This window comes from Procambarus clarkii, chromosome 5, assembly GCF_040958095.1.
Source record: "Procambarus clarkii isolate CNS0578487 chromosome 5, FALCON_Pclarkii_2.0, whole genome shotgun sequence".
NCBI classification, from domain to species: Eukaryota; Metazoa; Arthropoda; class Malacostraca; order Decapoda; family Cambaridae; genus Procambarus; species Procambarus clarkii.
This window is the reverse complement of record NC_091154.1, coordinates 47217187-47238739: the sequence shown is the minus strand read 5'-3', so window position 1 is coordinate 47238739 and position 21553 is coordinate 47217187. Positions and strand designations below refer to the sequence as shown.

Here is a 21553-nt window from a genome sequence, read left to right as displayed (position 1 = left end):
TCCTCCTAACACCACTCCTCTAATTCAGCCTATGGACCAGAAAATCATAGCGAATTTTAAGAAACTTTATGAAAGGGCACTTTTCCGGGAATGTTTTGAAGTGACTGAAGCCACAAAACTCACCCTCAAAGAGTTCGGAAAGACCATTTTAACATTTGTAGTGCTTTAAAACTTGTTGATAAAGCCTGGCAAGAAGTGACTCAAAGAACCCTGATCTCTGGCTGGAGAAAATTGTGGCCTGAATGTGTGACAGAACTAGACTTTGAGCGGTTTGAACCTGTAAATAATGTGCCTATTGTTGAGGAAATTGTTACTCTGGGCCGGCAAATGGGCTTGGAATTGGATGGTGCTGATGTAGAGGAGTTGGTGGAAGAACACAACGAAGAACTGAGCACCGAAGAACTCCAAGCCCTTCACAAGGAACGGCAAGAAGACACAGCTTGAGGATGTTTCTCCTGTGGAGGAGGATGAGGTAGCAGCGAATGTCCCTTCCACAACCATTAAGAAGTGGTGTCAGATGTGGGAAGAAATGCAAACTTTTATTGAAACGACTCGCCTTGAGAAAACTGTAGTAGGCCGTTTCATTGTTCTTTTCAATGACATTGTGATGCCTCACTACAGAGACATCTTGCGAAGAAGGAAAAAACAATCATCAATGGACCGCTTTGTTGTGAGAAAATCGAGCAGTGAGCCACAACCAGGACCTAGTGGTATGCAGACAAAACATGCCAGAGAGTACACACCAGAGAGGTCCTCACTGCCTGATGTTATAATGGAAGGGGACTCCCCTTCCAAACAGTAACACCTCTCCTCCTCCCCCCTCATCACCATCTTCCATATGCCTACAGCATTCATCAGCAAGGGTAAGTAATAACTTGAACATACTTTTGTAGTGTAAATTTAAATGAATTAGGTATAAAATTTAGTTTGAAGTGAGGTTTTTGGGTAGTCAGGAACGAATTAATTCATTTCCCATTGTTTCTTATGGGGAAATTAGCTTCGGTTTACGAGTTTTTGGATTACGAGCTGTCTCCAGGAAGGGATTAAACTCTTAAACCGAGGTACCTCTGAATACACGATTGCAGCGTTGGAAAAACACAACTGTAGGTGAGATGTATGTACAGTGGGGCCTCGACTTACGATGGTAATTTGTTCCCAGAGATGGATCGTAAGTCGAAATATTGTAAGTCGAAGCGATTTTTCCCATAAGAAATAAAGGGAATTGAATTAATCCGTTCCCCACCCTCTAAAATATTAACTTACAAATACATTTTATACTGAATACAATGTTTTATTCTAACTACAATATAGTACATATGTTTATCTTACCTTTATGGAGGACTCTTGATGCATATGGTAGATGGTGAGGAGGGGGAGGAGGAGAGGTGTTACTGTTTGGAAGGAGAGTCCCCTTCCATTATAACATCAGGCAGTGATGACTTTTCTGGGGTACATTCTCTCTTATGTTTTGCCTGCATACCACTAGGACCTGGTTGTGAGTTATTGCTTGTTTGTTTCGCTAAACACCATTCCAGAGATTTTTGTTTTTCCATGTTTTAATTTTTGTCTGAAGTGAGGCATCACAATGTCATTAAAAAGGTTAAGGCAATGGCCTACTGCACCGTGATTTGGGTGAGTCGTTTCAGCAAAAGTTTGCAATTCTTCCCATGCTGCACACATTTTCTTAATTAATGAGGAAGGGACATTCTGTACTGTCTCCTCCTCCCCTGAAGAAATTTCCTCAGCTGTCTCTTGTTGCTGTTCCCTGTGAAGTTCTTCGGTGGTCAGATCTTCGCTGTGTTCCTCCACCACCAAGGAGGCCGGTCGGCCGAGTGGACAGCACACTGGACATGTGATCCTGTGGTCCCGGGTTCGATCCCAGGCGCCGGCGAGAAACGATGGGCAGAGTTTCTTTTACCCTATGCCCCTGTTACCTAGCAGTAAACAGGTACCAGGGAGTTAGTCAGCTGTCACGGGCTGCTTCCTGGGGGTGGAGACCTGGTCGAGGACCGGGCCGCGGGGACACTAAAGCCCCGAAATCAACTCAAGATAACCTAACCAGCTTGCAACACACAATACTCTCAACACTATGAATGCCACTTCTTTTCCTAAATTTCTCAAACCATCCCCTGTTCGCCTTAAACTCTTTCGCATTTGCATCACTCATTCCAAGGGTTTCCTTTAAAAGGTCTTCATGTAATTTCCTTGCTTTTTCACAAATGATGGCCTCTGAAACTCTATCACCCGCTAACTCCTTGCTGTGTATCCAAAATAATAATAACTACTCAACATCCTCAAGTGTTTGTGTTCTATGTTTCGTGATTATTGATACGCCTTTTGCTACTTTAGCACTCATAATATCCTTTTTCTTGGCCAGTATGATGGATATCCTTGACTGAGATTTGTTGTACTGCCTAGCTAGTTCAACAACCTGCACACCATCTTCACATTTACGAATGATCTCTTGTTTTTGCCCTATGGTCATCCTTACATGGGTTTTCATATGTTGAACCTTACTACTGACTTTATTGGGACTCAGGGCGTGATGTATAATAATTACTTTTATGTTCAAAATGCAAAAAATCACCACAAAAAAGGAATTTCTTAGGCGTGATCGTCACTAAGCGGGCAGCTGTAGTAAACTGAGGCAGGTCGGCCCGCGTGACCGGGAACTATGCGCTCGGTCGACCGAAATGTGTAGCAACAAATATCGTTAGGCGATGACACCATCATATGTCGAGTCGCATTTTTCGATCAAATTTACATTGTAACTCGAAATTATTGTAAGTTGGGGCAATCCTAAGTCGAGGTGCCACTGTATTTTTAGCAATATGTATGTTGAAAAATGTGTGGTGAAGCATTGTGTTAAACACGCTATCACTGATTATTGGAGCAAAGACCAGACTATTCCAACACCTTTCTTTGGGAAGTATATGTCCCGAGACAGGTTTCAGATACTCCTCAGGTGTCTACATTTTGCAAGTAATGAGGACCAGACAGAGGGTGATAGACTTTGGAGAGTCAGGCGCTATATGAATGAAGTGATTGGAAAGTTCAGAGATTTCTACGTACCAGCACAGAAGCTAGTGATTGATGAATCCCTTGTGCTTTTCAAAGGACGTGTTGCATTCAAGCAGTATATTCCCTCCAAATGCAACAGATTTGGATTGAAATTCTTTGTTCTTTGTGACTGTGAAACAGGTTACGTGTTACACATGATTCTGTATTCTGCTAGCGATGTTGACATTCCCAGAAATGACCAACATGGTTTCTCAGGTAGTGTGGTGAAGTCACTGAATGGCACCATGGATGAACAAGGGCCACATTTTGTACACGGATAACTGCTATACAAGTCCCTTACTAGCTAGGCTTTTGATTGAAAATAGAACTGGATTGGTTGGCACAGTAAAGCCAAGAAGAAGGGAAATGCCAGTGTTTGAAAATAAACTTGAAGTTGGTGACTGCGAGCTAAGAAAATGTGATGAATTTCCACCTACTCTTCAGTTAGGTGGAAAGACAAAAGATAAGTGAACTTCATGACAACCGTTCATGATGGTACGATGGTGAACAGTGGCAAGGTGAACCGAGTAACACAAGATCCAGTATATAAGCCAGATTGGGTTCTTGACTATAATATCAACATGCATTTGGTTGATAAATCTGACATGATGGTGGGCACTATCGAGTGTGCGTGGAAAACATTGAAGTGGACAAAAAAAGTGTTTTTTCATCTTGTTGACATGAGCATGCTGAACTGCTACAATATGTATCTGGTGAAAACTGGACGTAAACCAAGTTTCCGTTCGTTTGCTTTTACACTTGCGACACAGTTATTAGAAAATTTTGGCAAAGATGTTCCTGGCATACAAAGACCCATCATGAACCCAGTGTTGCAGCATGCTGCTATACCCAGGCTCGCTCACATGGAGGCCTTTCAAGCACACAGACTAAAACATTTGCCACCAGCTGGAAAGCGTGCAATAGGCCAACGTGATTGCTTAGTTTGTAAAACAACAAAAATGAGAGATCAGAAACGTAAACTTGTGCAAACATGGTGTGAAGCGTGTGCAGTCCCTTTGTGTGCTGTCGACTGCTTCAACAACTACCACTCTCTCCAAAACTTCTAAATGTGCAATAATTGTGCAAAAAACTGTATATAGTGCATGCATGTGTGTAAATATAATAATGAACAATGTGAATACATATTATATTGGCATAAAGAAAAACATTTGTGTGCGCATGTGTATACTCGATGTATGCAACATTTATTACCATTGACCATGATGTAACATTATATGCAACACAATTAGTGAATAATATTAGTGATAAAATACGCCCAGACACTGTAAATAATGATGCAGAAATAAATCCGTGGCAACTGTGGCTGCTTGAAGACCGCGTGCGATGCCTCCGTGATGCACCTTGCTTGAGCAAACATGCAGGTTGTGACCTCATCGCCCATATTGTCGGCTCAATTACGTCGTCAGTAAGTACAATTATTTATTTTTTCTCGTGGTCAGGGAACACAACTTAACAAGTTAGGAAGAATTTTTTTTTTTGTATGCACCTGTGGGTGACAAAGGCTAATTAACCCTTAGCAACACAAGGGTTAAGGATCTGCTCGAAATGCTATGTGTGCTAGTGGCTGTACAAGAATGCAAGAACTCATTCATATATAAATAAAAAATAAAAAATATGATTAAGCAACTCCTGCGCCACTTCCAACTCTCCCACTACCCATAACTAATGACCCCCCACCCCCCCACCCATGACCCGTCCCCAGCTAGGGTTAATGTATGCTAGTCCTGTTCATCTCTTAGCTTAATGTGGACCTGACACCAATATGCAGGCATGCACATGACAGTGCCCACACAACACTACCCACTCCAGACACCCACTCCCCAATCCAGACACCCACATCCACACCCACTACTGACACCCATTCCAAACTCCCACACCCACTCCAGACACCCACACCCACTCCAGACACCCACTCCCACTCCAGACACCCACTCCCCACTCCAGACTTCCACACCCACTCCAGACACCTACACCCACACCCACTACTGACACCCACTCCAAACTCCCACACCCACTCCAGACACCTACTCCCCACTCCAGACTTCCACACCCACTCCAGACACCTACACTCACTCCAGACACCCACACCCACTCCAGACACCCACACCCACTCCAGACACCCACACCCACTCCAAACACCCACACCCACTCCAGACACCCACACCCACTCCAGACACCCACACCCACTCCAGACACCCACACCCACTCCAGACACCCACACCCACTCCAGACACCCACACCCACTCCAGACACCCACACCCACTCCAGACACCCACACCCGCTCCAGACACCCACACCCACTCCAGACATCCACACCCACTCCAGACATCCACACCCACTCCAGACATCCACACCCACTCCAGACATCCACACCCACTCCAGACATCCACACCCACTCCAGACATCCACACCCACTCCAGACATCCACACCCACTCCAGACATCCACACCCACTCCAGACATCCACACCCACTCCAGACATCCACACCCACTCCAGACATCCACACCCACTCCAGACATCCACACCCATTCCAGACATCCACACCCACTCCAGACATCTACACCTTCTCCAGACATCCACACCCACTCCAGACATCCACACCCACTCCAGACATCCACACCCACTCCAGACATCCACACCCACTCCAGACATCCACACCCATTCCAGACGTCCATACCATTTTCAAAGTGTAGGCATTGAAGAAATGTCAGAAACCTGTCTCATGACAAGTACTTGTTGAACACTGGGCTTGGAACTAGGCTAAGCATGTTCCAATAATCCTGTATTACATGTTTCATGGAATGTTTCATAAGCAGACTCAGAGCTAAGAACCCATATAATTCAGCCACAGTGGTGTTCTTCCATCATGTTGTACATGAACAAGGTAATAAGCCACCTGCAATAAGCTGCAGTTGCAATGCATACCTGTTGGTTTCATCAACAAGATGTTGCATGAATGGTTCATCAAATTAAGCCATAAAATATTCACTTTCACTCTTATCATCTCCTGTATACAGGAAAGTGGGTGCAACACAAACATCAGAATCATCAAATTGTGGGTTGTTTGGTACAAAATTATCACAGTCCTCCAGTGTGAATTCACCCGTGCTCCTTGTACTGGCACCACCACCATTGGCACAGTAACACCACCATGGAAGCCGCTAACACTGTTCATCTGTGCTACTTGTATCACAAGCAGCATCACTCATCCCAGTATATGATTCATCTATAGTACAGGGGTACCTCAGTTTTCGTAGTTAATCCATTCCCAGAGATGGTACGAATTCCGAAAAATATGAATACAGTGGTACCTCGGAATGCGATTGTCCCTGTATGCGAGGTTTTCGGAAGGCGAGGTGTATTTACTCCAAAAATTTGTCTCAGAAGGCGAGGGTTACTTCGGGAGGCGAGTTTGGACGCGAGTTTGTTGATACGCGTACAGCCGACCTAGCGCGTTCGTCGCCCCTCCGCCCCGCCGCCCCTCAGTTTATTATTGTCTGGCGCTCAGTGACTACCCCCACATCAATTCTTCTCGCGGATTTTCAGTGTTTTGTTGGATTTTTGGTGATTTGTCTATACAATTTGTTATTATATATCTCACCATGGGTCCCAAGAAAGCCAGTGGTAAGGATAAAGGCCAGAAAGCTCCTGTGAGGATGACAATAGAGGAGAAACAAGAGATCATTCGGAAGCATGAGAACGGTACACGTGTTGTTGAACTTTGTAGGCAGTACAACAAAGCCACATCAACAATATGCACTATACTTAAGAAGAAAAATAAGATTATGGGTGCTAAAGTGGCAAAAGGAGTAAGAACATTAACGGCACAAATACTTGAAGAAGTGGAAAAGTTGTTATTAATTTGGATACACGACAAGGAGTTGAGGGGTGATAGTGTTTCGGAGGCCATTATTTGTGAGAAAGCCAGGGTGTTGCACGAAGACCTTCTAAAGAATACCCCTGCAACGAGTGATGCAGATAAGAAAGAGTTTAAGGCAAGCAGGGGCTGGTTTGAAAAATTTAGAAAGAGAAGTGGTATCCATAGTGTTACAAGGCATGGGGTTATGTGATGTGATTATGGAAGGGGACTCCCCTTCCAAACAGTAACTCCTCTCCTCCTCCCCCCTCCTCACCATCTTCCATACGCCTACAGCACTCGACAGTAAGGTAAGTAATAACTGGAACACAGTTTTGTAGGTTTATTTAGATGAATTAGGTAAATTAGGTATAAAAATTTAGTTTGATGTGGGGTTTTTGGGGTAGTCAGGAACGGATTAATTCATTTCCCTTTATTTCTTATGGGGAAATTAACTTCGGAATGCGAGTTTTCGGAAGGCGAGGCGTCTCCAGGAACGGATTAAACTCTTATTCTGAGGTATGCCTGTACTGAGACAAATTTTCCCATAAGAAATAATGTAAATTGAATTAATCCGTTCCACACCCCCAATATATTACCTAAAAAATCTATTTTATACAGAAAACTACTCATAGTGCCTTACCTTCATGGATGACTCTTGTTGGCATATGGAAGACGATGAGGAGGGAGGGGGGAAGGAGGAGGAGAGGTGTTACTATTTGGAAGGGGAGTCCCCTTCCATTATAACATCAGGCAGTGATGACATTTCTGGCGTACTCTCTCTCTCTTACGTTTTGCCTGCATACCACTAGGACCTGGTTGTGGCTCACTGCTTGTTTTTCTCAGTAAAAACCTGTCTAAGGACACTTGTTTTTCCCTATGTTGAATCACTTATCTCAAGTGAGACATCACATTGTCATTAACCACCGTGCTGCGCCGAGTTTATTGTGAAATTCCCCCGGTGCGCATGAAATCAAGTGTTCCTCCAAATTATTTTTTCTTTTTAAAATAATGAATTTCCTTCCCTGAACACATGTATATAAAAATTAATGTCAAATTCCAGTTACTTTGGCCGTGAGGATGTGGACAAGGTGTGACGTCATCAAGGGCTGGTCGCTCATGCGTAACTCCTCCAGACACTGTCGCGCGGGCCATTCAACACCTGCCAGTTGCCACAGTTATATTTACAAATATTATTTCTATGTATTTTCAATGCTTTCTAATTTTTTTTCGTATCGTATCAGATATATATATGTGTCCTGACAATGTATATAAAGTATAACGTCCATAATGTTCCATGGAACTGTGATACATGTGTCACTAAAGTGTCCTCAATAAAGGTTTATTGTTGCAATATTACTTGTTCTACATTCACTAATAATACATTATATACAGTTTCACACACTATTTACAAAGTAACACACTGTATTAGTACTTAGCAAGCGAGTGATATTCAAAGCAGCAGTCCATGAGACACCAGGACTTTGCACTCGACTATGGTACAAACAGATTTTCGCTTCCTTGGTTTTCGTTCTGAGTGCTTGCAAACAATGCACTCACGTATGCCTTTGGCCTTAGTTCCTGTAGGTGGTAGGTAGGCAGGCTTGTGAATTGCAAAAGCCTCTTTACCAGCCAGTCTGTTGGAAACCAAATGCGCTCCGGTTGGGGCATGATAAACTGTCCTTACGCTATCTTCCTGGCCATACTTGACGAGTAATTGTGACAGCAGAGCTTGACTAAACACTACCGAATTGATGGTTTTTTGCCCGTTTTCATCAAAAACATGTTGAAACAGTTGAGTACTGTTACATCCACAAGATGAAAGAAGAATTTCTTTGTCCACTTTACAGTTCTGCGGACACACTCGACGGCACCAACCATCATGTCACATTTATCTACAAGTCTCATATTTATATTGTAGTCAATGATACAATCTGGCTTGAACAATGATCCATCACCTCGATACCTCACTTTGCCACTGTCAAGCATTTCACCAGTGTGAATTGTTGTCAACATATTGACTTCACGTTTGTCTTTCCAATGCACTGCTAATATTTTGTCACATTTTCTAAGTTCACAATCACCTACACCAATATTATTTTCAAAAACTGGCATTTCTTTCCTATTTGTCTTTACAGTGCCACACACTCCCGTGTTATGTTCAAGCAAGAACTTTGTTAGCAAGGGGCTCGTATAATAATTGTCAGTGTACAGAATGTGCCCTTTGTTCAGCAGTGGTTCCATTAGCGTCTTCACTACACTGCCAGAAAACGCGAGAGGATCCTCTGAGGATATGTCTACGTCTGTACCAGAATATAATACTGTATATCGATCACCATTCTGGTGTCACAGTCTCACAGTACAACAAATTTGAGGCCAAAACGGTGCCGTTTTGATGGGATGTACTGTTTGAAGAGAAGACGTCCCTTGAAAAGAATTAGGGATTCATCAATGACAACATTCTGTCCAGGTACAAAGTAATCACGAAATTTCCCTCTGAGATCATTGAACACTTTTCTCACACTCCAAAGTCGATCATTTCTATCAAAATTTTACAGGTTTTCAAAGTGTAGGCACCGTAGTAGTAGCAGGAACCAGTCTCGTGACATGTATTTGTTGAACAAAGGTGATGGAACAGTAGCTTTTTTGTTCCAATAATCCTGTATGCCTGTAATATTCCTCCTTCAATAAGTTGCCCTGCATATCTGTTGGCTTTGGCAACAAGATGTTGCATGAACTGCTCATCAAAATATGCACGAAAATATTCCATTTCCATCATGTCTTCACCTGTGTACGGGAACATGGGTGCAACCCCCCACATCACTATCATCAAACTGAGGTTTGTGTGGTACAAAAATATCACAGTCCTCCTACACAAATTCAGCCGTTCTCCTTGTAGCACCGCCACAATTGACTCCACTATACTACTAATACTGGCAAGGGTGATGACCTGTGATGACCTGTGTGTGCAGCTCACCTTGAACTCACTATATTGTCTTCATCTGTATCTGTTTCACTTCCACTGGACCCCTTGTGTTATGTCTCTATCGACTCTTGGGTCATCAGTATAATATTCCACTTCATCTTCAAACAATAAGCTGGTTTATCTTCCCTGGAGAAAGAGGTTTTGCAACAGCACGTCCCACAGGCGACTGGGAGCTGGAGGCGCGTGCGTCGGCAATGGTTGCTCGATCAAAACTGAGGCTACCCTTGGGCCTGGGGTATTCTGGGATTTTTTTTTTCAAAATGGCCGCCGCTCACTGATGGCCTCAGGCATCCATCTCGTATACAACCAACCACGCTCGCGTTTTGAATGGGTACAAAAAAATTAGAGTTTTCTCGGTTGGCGCAGTTTCCCACCAACCGAGAATACTCGACTGGCGCAGTTAAGTGGTTAAAAAGGTTAACACAACAGCTTGCTACAGCTTTATTTGGATGAGCCTTTTCAACAAAACTTTGCATTTCTTCCCATACTGTGCACCATTTCTTAAGTGTTGAGGAAGGAACATCCTCTACTGCCTCCTCCTCCTCCTCCTCTGAAGAAACTTCCTCAGCTGCCTCTTGTTGCTGCTCCTTTTGAAGGGCTAGGAATTTGTCGGTGGTCAGTTCTTCACTGTGTTCCTCCACCAACTCCTCTACATCAGCACCATCTATCTCCAAGCCCAATTGCCAGCCCAGAGAAACAATTTCCTCAACAAGAGACACTTCAAGTTCAGGCTCAAACCCCTCAAAGTCTCATTCTGGAACACATTCAGGCCACACTTCTAGAGTCACTTCTTCCCAGGATTTGTCTATGAGGTTTAAAGCACTCAGAATGTGAAAATGTTTTTTCCAGAACTCTTTGAGGGTGAGGTTTGTGGCATCAGTCACTTTGACACATTTCCGGAAAAGTGCTCTGCCATAAAGTTTCTTAAAATTGGAAATGATTTTGGTCTTGGGAGGAAGGAACTTTATTGTAACAAAACTAAATTCCTTCAACAATGCATCCTCCAAGCCTGGAGGATGGGCAGGAGCAGTGTCGAGGAGAAGCAGGGCCATAAGTGGCAAACTTTTCTCCTGCAGATATTTGTTGATGGCAGGGCAAACCACTTATTCACCCACTCTGTAAAATATTTCCTTGTCACCCATGCCTTACTATTAGCCCTCCACATGACATACAGTTTGTTTTACTGCACATTATATTTTTTGAAAAACCCTTGGATTTTCGAAATGATACACAAGCAAGGGTTTAATTTTCAAATCACCACTCACATTACCACACAGCACAAGAGTAAACCTATCTTTCATAGGCTTCTATCTGAGCAACGACGTCTCGTCTTGGGAGTATGTCTTCTTTGGCAATTTTTTCCAGAATAGCCCTGTCTCATCACAATTAAACACTTGTTGTGGTATGAATTCCTCACTATCTACAAAATCTTCAAAATCGCGAACAAATCTTTCAGCCGCTGGTTTGTTTGAGCTGGCACCCTCACCATGCCTCACTACACTATGAATGCCACTTCTCTTTTATAAATTCCTCAAACCATCCCCCTGCCTGCCCTAAAGTCTTTCGTGTCTGCATCACTCGTTCCAGGGATAAACATTATAAGATCTTCATGCAACATCCTTGCTTTTTCACAAATGATGGCCTGTGAAACGCTGTCACCTGCTAACTGCTTGTTGTTTATCCAAATTAATAATAACCTCAAGTGTTTGTGTTTTTTTTGTTTCGTGACTGTTATTACACCTTTCGCCACTTTAGCAATCATAATTTCCTTTTTCTTAGCAATTACAAAGCATATCGTTGACGTACTTTTGCTATACAATCTAGCAAGTTTAACAGGCCGTATACCATTTTCAGATTTACAAATGATCTCTTATTTTGTTCTATGGTCATCCTCACAGTTGTTCTCTTAGGTTGAACTTTACCACTGACTTTCTTGGGACCCATGGCATGATATACAGTACGATAATTACTTTTATGTTCGGAAACTGAAAAAGGCCCCAAAACAATGGAAATCTACACAAAGAATTCAAAGGCAGTCCTCACCTCAGCAGAACGCTGTAAACTGAGGCACGCCTTGCCACGATGCCACGCGTTTAGTGGACCTGGACGTGTATAAATGAATACTGAGCACTGAGGCAAACAACGAGTACCAAATCAAATTTTTGGGAGAAATTGTGTACGAGTGCCGAAAAATACGAAAACAGGGGCATACAAGAACCTAGGTTCCACTGTATCACTTTCTTAAAAAATTGGAGATGACAGGTTGTGATAATGGTGAGGGCGATGGCCTGGGAGGCCGCAGCATGCCTGGTGCTCACCCTGTATTGGATACGTTCCCTGTGTCGTCCTCATCCCATGCTGTATCACTTGTATCTGACACTTGAGTTAGGTCTTTATCATGCCTTGCTTCATCAATATCATTACCCTTTAAACTATGAGGTCTGAATTTCATCATCAGAGAGCGATCTTTTGACACTGCATCCAACAGGGAATTGGGAATCAGAGGCGTGTGCACCAGCCATGGTTGCTTACTCAAAACTGAGCTAATCCGCGACCGTGGGGCATATATCTTGAGGTTATCTTGAGATAATTTCGGGGCTTTTTAGTGTCCCCGCGGCCCAGTTCTTGACCAGGCCTCCACCCCCAGGAAGCAGCCCGTGACAGCTGACTAACACCCAGGTACCTATTTTACTGCTAGGTATCAGGGGCATAGGGTGAAAGAAACTCTGCCCATTGTTTCTCGCCGGCGCCTGGGATCGAACCCAGGACCACAGGATCACAAGTCCAGCGTGCTGTCCGCTCGGCCGACCGGCTCCCATATTTTGATACCGACTGGCATTTTTTTTTCAAGATGGCTACCGCTCACTGGAAACATCCGCATTCCAGATATCCGCACCCACTAATGACATCTGCTCCCACTCCAGACACCCACTCCCCAATCCAGACATCCACTCCCCAATCCAGACACCCACACCTACTCTCCACACCCACTCTCCACACCCACACCCACTCTAGACATCCACACCCACTCTAGACATCTACACCCATCCACTTTGGCGTCCATCTCATACTCAACCTACCACACATGCATTTCGAATCTTACAATATCCTAACATTGCTTCTGGGTTGGGCGGTGCACCGCCATACCCCATGTTATCTCTGGTGGCGCAGTGCAGTGGTTAACCCTTAAACTGCGCAACACTTCATATGAAGTGTTGAGTAACTGACACAAAAGTGCGCATCACTGCATATAAAGTTTTAGAGTTCTGCGCAAGATTTAACCCTTAAACTGCGCAATACATATATAGTGGTACCTTGGAATACGAGTGTCCCCGTATACGAGTTTTTTGGAATACGAGCAGGATTTGCTCGGAAAATTTGCCTCGGAAGACGAGGGTGTTGATACGCGTACAGGCTGACCTAGCGCGTGGTGGCATGGCGATCGCCGCTCAGTTTACCAGTGCCTCGCGCCCAGTGACTATCCCGCCTGAATTCTTCACCAGGATTTTCAGTGTTTTGTTGGATTTTTGGCCATTTGACCATAAAAGTTGTTATTATATATCCCACCATGGGTCCCAAGAAAGCCAGTGGTAAGGATCAAGGCTAGAAAGTGCATGTAAGGATAACAATAGAGGAAAAACAAGAGATCATTTGGAAGCATGAAAATGGCACACGTGTTGTTGAACTTTGTAAGCAGTACAACAAAGCCATGTCAACGATATGCAATATACTTAGTAAGAAAAAGGACATTTTAAATGCTAAAGTGGCAAAAGGCATAAGAACAATCACAAAACAAAGACCACAAATACTTGAGGATGTGGAAAAGTTGTTATTAATTTGGATACACAACAAGGAGTTAGTGGGTGATAGTGTTTCATTGGCCATCATTTGTGAGAAAGCCAGGGTATTGCACGAAGACCTTGTAAAGAAAACGCCTGGAACGAGTACAGATACGATAGACTTTAAGGCAAGCAGGGGATGGTTTGAAAAATTTAGAAAAAGAAGTGGTATCCATAGTGTTGCGAGGCATGGGGAGGCTGCCAGCTCAGACAAACCAGCGGCTGAAAGATTTATTGAAGAATTTAAAGAGTTTGCAGAGGCTGAGGGATACCTACCACAACAAGATTTTAATTGTGGTGAAACAGGACTGTTCTGGAAAAGATTGCCTAAGAGGACATACATTACGAAGGAGGAAAAATCATTGCCCAGACACAAGCCTATGAAAGATAGGTTTACGTTTGTAATGTGTTCAATTGCGAGTGGCGATTTGAAAATTAAACGCTTGCTTGTGCATCATTCTGAAAGTCCAAGGGTTTTCAAACAGTATAAAGTGCAGAAAAACCAAATGTGTGTGATGTGGAGGGCTAATAATAAGGCATGGGTGACTAGGATTTTTTTTTTTTGGAGTGGGTGAATGCAGTGGTGTGCCCTGCCATAGAAAAATATCTGCAGGAGAAACATTTGCCACTCAAGGCCCTGCTTTTCCTCGATAATGCTCCTGCTCATCCTCCAGGCTTGGAAGATGAATTGTTGCACAGATACAGTAAATTTCTCACAGTAAAGTTCCTTCCTCTTAACACCACTCCTCTAATTCAGCCTATGAACCAGAAAATCGTAGCAAATTTTAAGAAACTTTATGAAAGGGCACTTTTCCGGAAATGTTTTGAAGTGACTGAAGCCACAAAACTCACCCTCAAAGAGTTCTGGAAAGACCATTTTAACATTTGTAGTGCTTTAAAACTCGTTGACAAAGCCTGGCAAGAAGTGACTCAAAGAACCCTGAGCTCTTGCTGGAGAAAATTGTGGCCTGAATGTGTGAGAGAACTAGACTTTGAGGGGTTTGAGCCTGTAAATGAAGTACCTATTGTTGAGGAAATTGTTACTCTGGGCCGGCAAATGGGCTTGGAATTGGATGGTGCTGATGTGGAGGAGATGGTGGAAGAACACAACGAAGAACTAACCACAGAAGAACTCCAAGCCCTTCACAAGGAACAGCAAGAAGACCCAGCTGAGGATGTTTCTCCAGTGGAGGAGGATGAGGCAGTACAGAATGTTCCTTCTGCAGACATTAAGAAGTGGTGTCAGGTGTGGGAAGAAATGCAAACTTTTATTGAAATGACTCACCCAGAGAAAGCTGTAGTAGGGCGTTGCATTAATCTTTTCAATGACAATGTGATGCCTCACTACAGAGACATCTTGCGAAGAAGGGGAAAACAATCTTCCATCGACAGATTTGTTGTGAAAAAATCAAGCAGTGAACTACAACCAGGACCTAGTGGTATGCAGGCAATTGTGCCAGAGAGTGCTCACCATAAAAATCTTTACTGCCTGATGTTATAATGGAAGGGGACTCCCCTTCCAAACAGTAACACCTCTCCTCCTTCCCCCTCCTCACCATCTTCCATACGCCTACAGCATTCATCAGCAAGGGTAAGTAATAACTTGAACATAGTTTTGTAGGTTTATTTAGATGAATTAGGTATAAAATTTAGTTTGAAGTGAGGTTTTTGGGATGTCAGGAATGGATTAATTCTTCATTTCCCATTATTTCTTATGGGAAAATTAGCTTCGGATTATGAGTTTTCGGAATACATACGAGCCGTCTCCAGGAACGGACTAAACTCTTAAACCGAGGTATCCCTGTATAGATGATTTCAGTAACAAAACCGAAACCGTGCAATTCATTAATACTGTAGCTGTTTTAGTGTCTACACCTTAATTTAAATGCCCCGGGTGGGATAGGGGCAGCTATAGTGCAGCCACGACCGATAGTTGACAGACGCCACCTAGAAAAAAATCGTGGCCAACATTCCTGGGTGTGAGAGCCTCAGTAGTGAGCGAGCCACCAAGGCTGACGCATGCAGCATGAGCACACAGCACTGCTGTTCAACTTGTGACCACTGCATCGCCTAAAATGTCAAAATATATATATGTTCATGCTATTATTTAGCGATGATAGTATTACAGAAGACCCCTGACTGTGAAAAAGCTGACCAGGATTCTGATAATAGCTGGATTGTGGTGATATTTAGCGCTGTGCTCCATAGAGGGAGGATTAATGCTGTGGGAGGGAGGGTGGTGGCGTCGTCTTCTGACTGTGTGTGACCACCTTTTATGGACTGCACTCACCATACCAGCTTAGTGGTTCGCTATGGTGAACACAAATGTAGATACATATATATAACGTGTGTATAAAGTGTAATAACAGCAATAGGAGTAGGTTGGGAGCCGCCATTTTGGTGAGGGAGGTGCGTCGTCTGAACGACTTGTCATGTTGTTTACTGGTGGCCACTATGGACTTTGGGCTCCATACCAGCTTATTTGTACAGGTATGGTGAATAAAACAGGTAGATATTTATATATAATGTGTGTATATAGCATAACAACACCACAAACATTATTATTGGAGGAGAAATATTACTGCGTCTGGCCTTGAGGGCGGCCGTCACCAGCTGACTGTGTGAGTAGCTACGTCTTATTGTCTTTACTCACCATACACACTTAGATGTACAGTAATGGTGAACAAAACATGTAAATACTTATATATAATATCTGTGTATAGTGAATAAATGCAAAAACAGTATTGTGGGAGGAGAATGAGGGTGAGTGAGGTGTTGTTGAGGGAGGGAGTGGCAGTGAGTGGCTGGCTGGTGTGTGGCGGTCACTCCTCGTTGCATTTTGACTCACAATATGGTTGGTTCGTTATGGTGAGCAAAACATGCAGATACTTATATACTGTATAACCTGTGTATATAGTGTAATAACAGCAAAACTATTTGTTTATTGTTTTATGAAAAACAATAAACAAAATGTCCATCTGGTGGTCATCGAGATTCAACATTGGTTGTTTCCTATTTCTAGTAAATTTAAATCAGTAGAGTTTTGCTGGGTTTCCATCCATATTGGTGTTTCTTTAAATGAGTGTGCGGATGCTGCCGCTAGAGAAGCTATCCGTTCTTGTTCCATCTCTCGTAAAGATATTCTTTATTCCAACTTTTATCCTGTTATTCATTCCTCCATCCTTGCCTGTTGGCAGGGTTGTTGGTCTTCTGTCATTGGTAACAAGCTGCGTACTCTCAAATGTAGTGTTTCCCTGTAGCCTTCCTCCTGCCATTGTAACCGGCGGTGAGAAACTGCTCTAGCCAGGTTGCTAATTAGCCATACTCGCTTAACTCACGGTCACTTAATGGAGCGCCGCCCTGCTCCTTCTCTATCTTGCGCGTCCTTACAACATTCTTCCTCTTGCCTCTGTCGTGCCTAACGTACGTTTATGTTACGTTGTTGGGTAGATTAGATTCACAGTGTTTAGTGAGTTTCATATTTAGCAGTCCTGGATACAGCAGTGTCGTAGACGTTGAGACGGAGCTTGGAGCAGGGCAGAGAGCTGAGTGTGGCCGGGGTCGCAGAGCTCTTTGTGGGAGAGCGTTATAGCTCGATGAGGTCCTAGTCTGCTGCCTGTTCAAATTGCATTGTCCCTCTTACAGTTGTGCATATCCTTTAGCGCATATTTAGTGCCCTTTGATTATTTCGCACTTTGATGGTGCTACATAGGCTTCCCGGTTTGGTGCCTTCTTTTGATAATTACCTTACCTTGCTTTTCAAAACAGCAGAATGTCTACAAAGATGGTCGCCACCACAGAGGAGGACAGCATCCCAACAAAGAAATGTTTTGCAGGTATCTCACAACAAGATGTAATGAAAGATCGTTTTCTTGGCAGGTTAGTGATTATTGAGGACATATTAAGGAATTATGAAGAAAAGGTAATTAAGTTAGAACAAGAAAATGAAGGTCTCAAGTTTGAGTTTTGTAATTTAAAAGGAAGTATTTTCCAGCAAGGTAAGGAAATTACCAGCTTGACTAATAAGGTAAGGATAGAGGAGAAACACATCAAGGAACTAGTAAAGGATAATGAGGCATGGAAAGTGAAAAGTAGGGAATATGAAGAAATTAACAAGAAAATAGAATCATATGGTAAACAACTCCAGGGGACCTTAAGGGCTAACATGGAGTTAGGCAAGGAGATACAACGAGAAACTTTATTGGCAACTCAAATAGAGGAGACTAATAAAGAACTTGAAAAGTATAAAGAAGAAATAAAAGAGACGTATGCACAAGTTGTGAAAGAGAAAGAGACAATCAAGGAAGTGTGTTTGGAAGTCAAAACCAGAAATGACAAACAAGAAGCGGATCTTAGACAAGCAATTAGGAAAGAGCCGTTAACCAACAGTAAACTAGTACAAAACACTATAGGTAGAAGTAAGTCCATAATAATTTTTGGATGTTTAGAGAAGGAAATTTCATCTAGGGGGTGGACCGAGCAGCAGAAGAGATGAAAATCATAGAAAAAATAGTAGGATTAGGAGAAGGCCTAAATTCAGAGGAGCATGTCAGTGATTTTAGGAGGGTAGGAAAATATGAGAAAGACAAGAACCGCCCCGTAAGGGTGACGTTTAATGGAGTGAAGTATATGACAAAAGTGCTTCAGAATACCAGAAAATTGCAATGTGACGAGAATGGCAAACTATGGTCAATAAGACAAGACCTCTCAAAAAAGGACAGAGAAAAGCTGAAAATGAACCTCATTGAAGCGAAACGTCTAAATGGGGATAGAAATGAAGAAAGGAATATTTTTTTCTACAAACCCCCTCCCTGTCCGGCCTGTTATTGCCGTGAGGGGGCTTGGTGGGCGGCTGCCGGAGTGTGATGCTCCATGGCACTGTCCTCTCCTTTTGTGGCCTTATACTCCTGCTGCTGTCCTCACTAACTGTGCTGGACAACTTTTCCTTTTGTTTCGTTTTTCTCCCCCCTCATCTCCTTTCTAATTGTCGTTTCCCGCTGACCTTGTGCCTGTTTTGATCATTCTTTTGGCCTTTTGTTTTGACGCCTGGGTGTTTGAGGAGGCATACTCCTGCACCCGTAGAACTGTAGTACCCGATGTCTCGAATGAGGGGACCCTTTTATTGTCAATCCTCCTTTCGTCACTGAACCCGATCTCGACGGACTGACGGTTCTTAAGGTGGCGTTTGTGGAGCGTATACTCATGACGCACCCCTAGGGGGGGGCCCCCCGGCTAGATCGGCAACATGTCTCATGTTGGATGTCATGCCTCTAATTGTGGCTCCATGGTCGGTGTGGGGGCACATTCGTGAATGAACGTCTTATCTCTCGTCTCTATGTTGCAATCTGTTCCTCTTATACCTTCTCAGGCTTGTGGGGTGGGCGACTAAGCCCTTGAGTCGGACTGTGTTGGAAGACCGAACTCTGTAGCCCCGCTGCATTGGGCCCCCGACCTTGCTCCTCCTTTGACCCTCCTGACTACTCCCCTCGGCTCCCCTCCCTCCTCTGTGGTTGGGTCGAGCCACAAGCCCCCAGTGGTGACCACCTTGTCCCCTGGCTTCTCTCCATCTCTCATTGTGACTACTGCTCTTTTTAACCCCTCTCTGGGGGTTCTTAATGCCGTCCACGCCGCAGCGACACTCTCACGATCCCTTCCCGTACTGATGCGTACCAAGCCTTGTTTGGTCCTGCTTCGTGGGCCAAATACTTTGATCTCCTCCCTCTGAATTCTTCACCTCCTGATGATTTCTCCCTCCATAGGCACCTTGTTGATTCCGTAGATGCCTCTGTTACCTTCAACCCCACCCGTCTCGGTACACGTGTCATTGATGCGCCTTCTCAGGATGCTGCCACCCGCTTGGCCACCTTATCCTGCCTTTGCGAGACCCCTGTTCGGGTCTCCAAGAACGCTCGGTTGAATGCCAGTGTTGGCACTGTTCTCCTCCCACCCCATATTCAGCATATTCTCGAAGTCCAGGGCCATTCTGTCCTTCAGGTAGACACGTTTACTCGTCCTTCTCATGGTCGTCGCCGTCAGCCCCTTCGGGTTGTGAAGATTACCTTTGATGGTAGGACCCTTCCGCCCTCTGTCATTCTTGCTGGTGCCAGGTGCTCCATTCAGGAGTACATTCCCTCTCCTCGGCTCTGTAATAAGTGCTGGAGACTTGGGCATGGTGCCCTCAAATGCTCCGGTACTGACTGTCTCTGTCCCTTGTGTGTTGGCGAAGGCCACTCTAAGTCGGAGTGTACTTCTCCCCAGGCTCACTGCCTCAATTGCAGTGAGGCCCACCCTACCTACTCCCGCGCGTGTATACATGCTTGAGGCAGCCGTCCTCAACTTGAAGCACCGGGAACGTTTGTTTTTTCCTGAGGCCAGGCGCCAGGTTCGCCATCTCCCATCTTACGATAGTGTCTCTTATACTTGCATGTTGTGCTCTTCCTCTCCTCGTCCTTCCCACCTTCCTCAGTCTCACAACCGGTTCCAGGCCCTTAAACCCGAACTTGCCCACCGCCGCCTCCTCTGTTCCTTTGAGTTCTGTCCCGAAGGGACCCCCTCATGGTTCTCTGTCTGGGGGATCCTCTTCTTTCTGCCCAGTCTGTCATGTCTCCTGTGTCGTCTTCCTCATCTCCCTCTTATGAGATGCTCCTTCCCATCTTTCTCCTTTATCTATTAGCTCTCCATGCCGCCTGTCAGTGCGGGCTGATGTCCATCGCTCTCCCAACGGCCATCGTGTTTGCTCTCGTTCTGCTTCTCCTGTTCAGACACTTGAATCTGTTGCCCATTACATTGTTGCTGGGACGCCTGTCTCTTCGAGTTAGAAACAAAAGCCTGGCTCCTCTCCTTCCGCCTCAACGGCGGAAAAGAAGGCTTCGCTTTCTTCCTTGCCCCCTACCTCTGACTCTCTCGCTCCATCCCCTCCTGTTTTGGTGGTCGTGCCCCCCCTGTTCCTGCTATGGAGGTTTCTTTGGCCCCTGCTTCCCTCTCGGTTGCTGCCCTTGCTGAGGTGCACTCCCTGGTTTCTGCCCCTCATACTGCTGTCCTTGACCCTCGTTTGTCCCCCCCTCCTTCTCCTCCTCCTCCGGACCCTGTTCGTCCACCCCTGGTTGGTCCTCTAGCTCCCTTCCCTCCTCCTTTATTCAGTTTACCCATGCCCCCTAACCCTGACTTTGCTGACCCTGATCCTGAGCTTCTTTAATGCGCTGTGTTTCTTTTTCACCTTTGTTTCTTCCTTGTTCTCTGTTGCTGTTCTTTCTCTTCTTGTCGATGTTCATTCTTGTTGGGATCGAACTATCGACCTATGTTTATCCTATGCTTCGTTGTACCACAACGGGGTACATGAATCTGAACAGGTGTCAGCCTCAGCCGGACCTATTGTCAGGTGCGACACACTTTGTGCTGAGGTCTGACAAAGGACAAGAAAATAAGATGGTATAAAACTTCATCATGGATATATTTGGATATATCTCTAATCACCTTATATACAATATATTACATGTATATATATATATGTGTGTGTAAATCACGAAAATAAACACGTAATTAAGAATGTGACAATGTCAGATCACGGAGGAAAATGAAACAGGAATTTCCTTAAGTACTTTCGTATATTAAATACATCTTCAGAAGGAATCATTCCTTCTGAAGATGTATTTAATATACGAAAGTACTTAAGGAAATTCCTGTTTCATTTTCCTCCGTGGTCTGACATTGTCATATATATATGTGTGCATTGTACACAAGTACAGTTATATATATATATAGAGAGAGAGAGACACTGCGACCATGAAATGG

The 21553-nt window shown here is 44.2% G+C and overlaps 2 protein-coding genes across 5 annotated transcripts in view; both read left to right on the top strand.

Annotated features, from left to right (window-relative positions):
• Positions 1 to 21553, top strand: part of LOC123763654 (zinc finger protein 84) — a 114732-nt gene that overhangs the window by 75909 nt on the left and 17270 nt on the right. Inside the window, exon 2 of one of the 4 annotated variants that reach the window (XM_069302171.1) lies at positions 17531 to 17598. The exons of 2 other annotated variants lie outside the window; for them this stretch is intronic. The gene's annotated coding sequence lies outside the window, so the exon portion shown is untranslated. Of the gene's footprint in view, positions 1 to 9061; positions 9408 to 17530; positions 17599 to 21553 lie in introns of those variants that run through there. One more of the 4 variants, XM_069302174.1, reaches the window with a different exon arrangement.
• Positions 17547 to 20580, top strand: LOC138351987 (uncharacterized protein PF3D7_1120000-like). Its single transcript, XM_069304164.1, has 2 exons — positions 17547 to 18180; positions 20456 to 20580. Exons 1-2 carry the CDS (start codon positions 17547 to 17549, stop codon positions 20578 to 20580), a joined length of 759 nt encoding a protein of 252 aa, XP_069160265.1.

Bases quoted from the DNA above. Each gene is read 5' to 3' on its own strand.
- LOC138351987 (XM_069304164.1), top strand. From the start codon at position 17,547: ATGGTCGCCACCACAGAGGAGGACAGCATCCCAACAAAGAAATGTTTT. The intron at 18,181-20,455 runs GTAAGTCCATAA...GCCGCCTGTCAG, and splicing joins ACAAAACACTATAGGTAGAA to TGCGGGCTGATGTCCATCGC.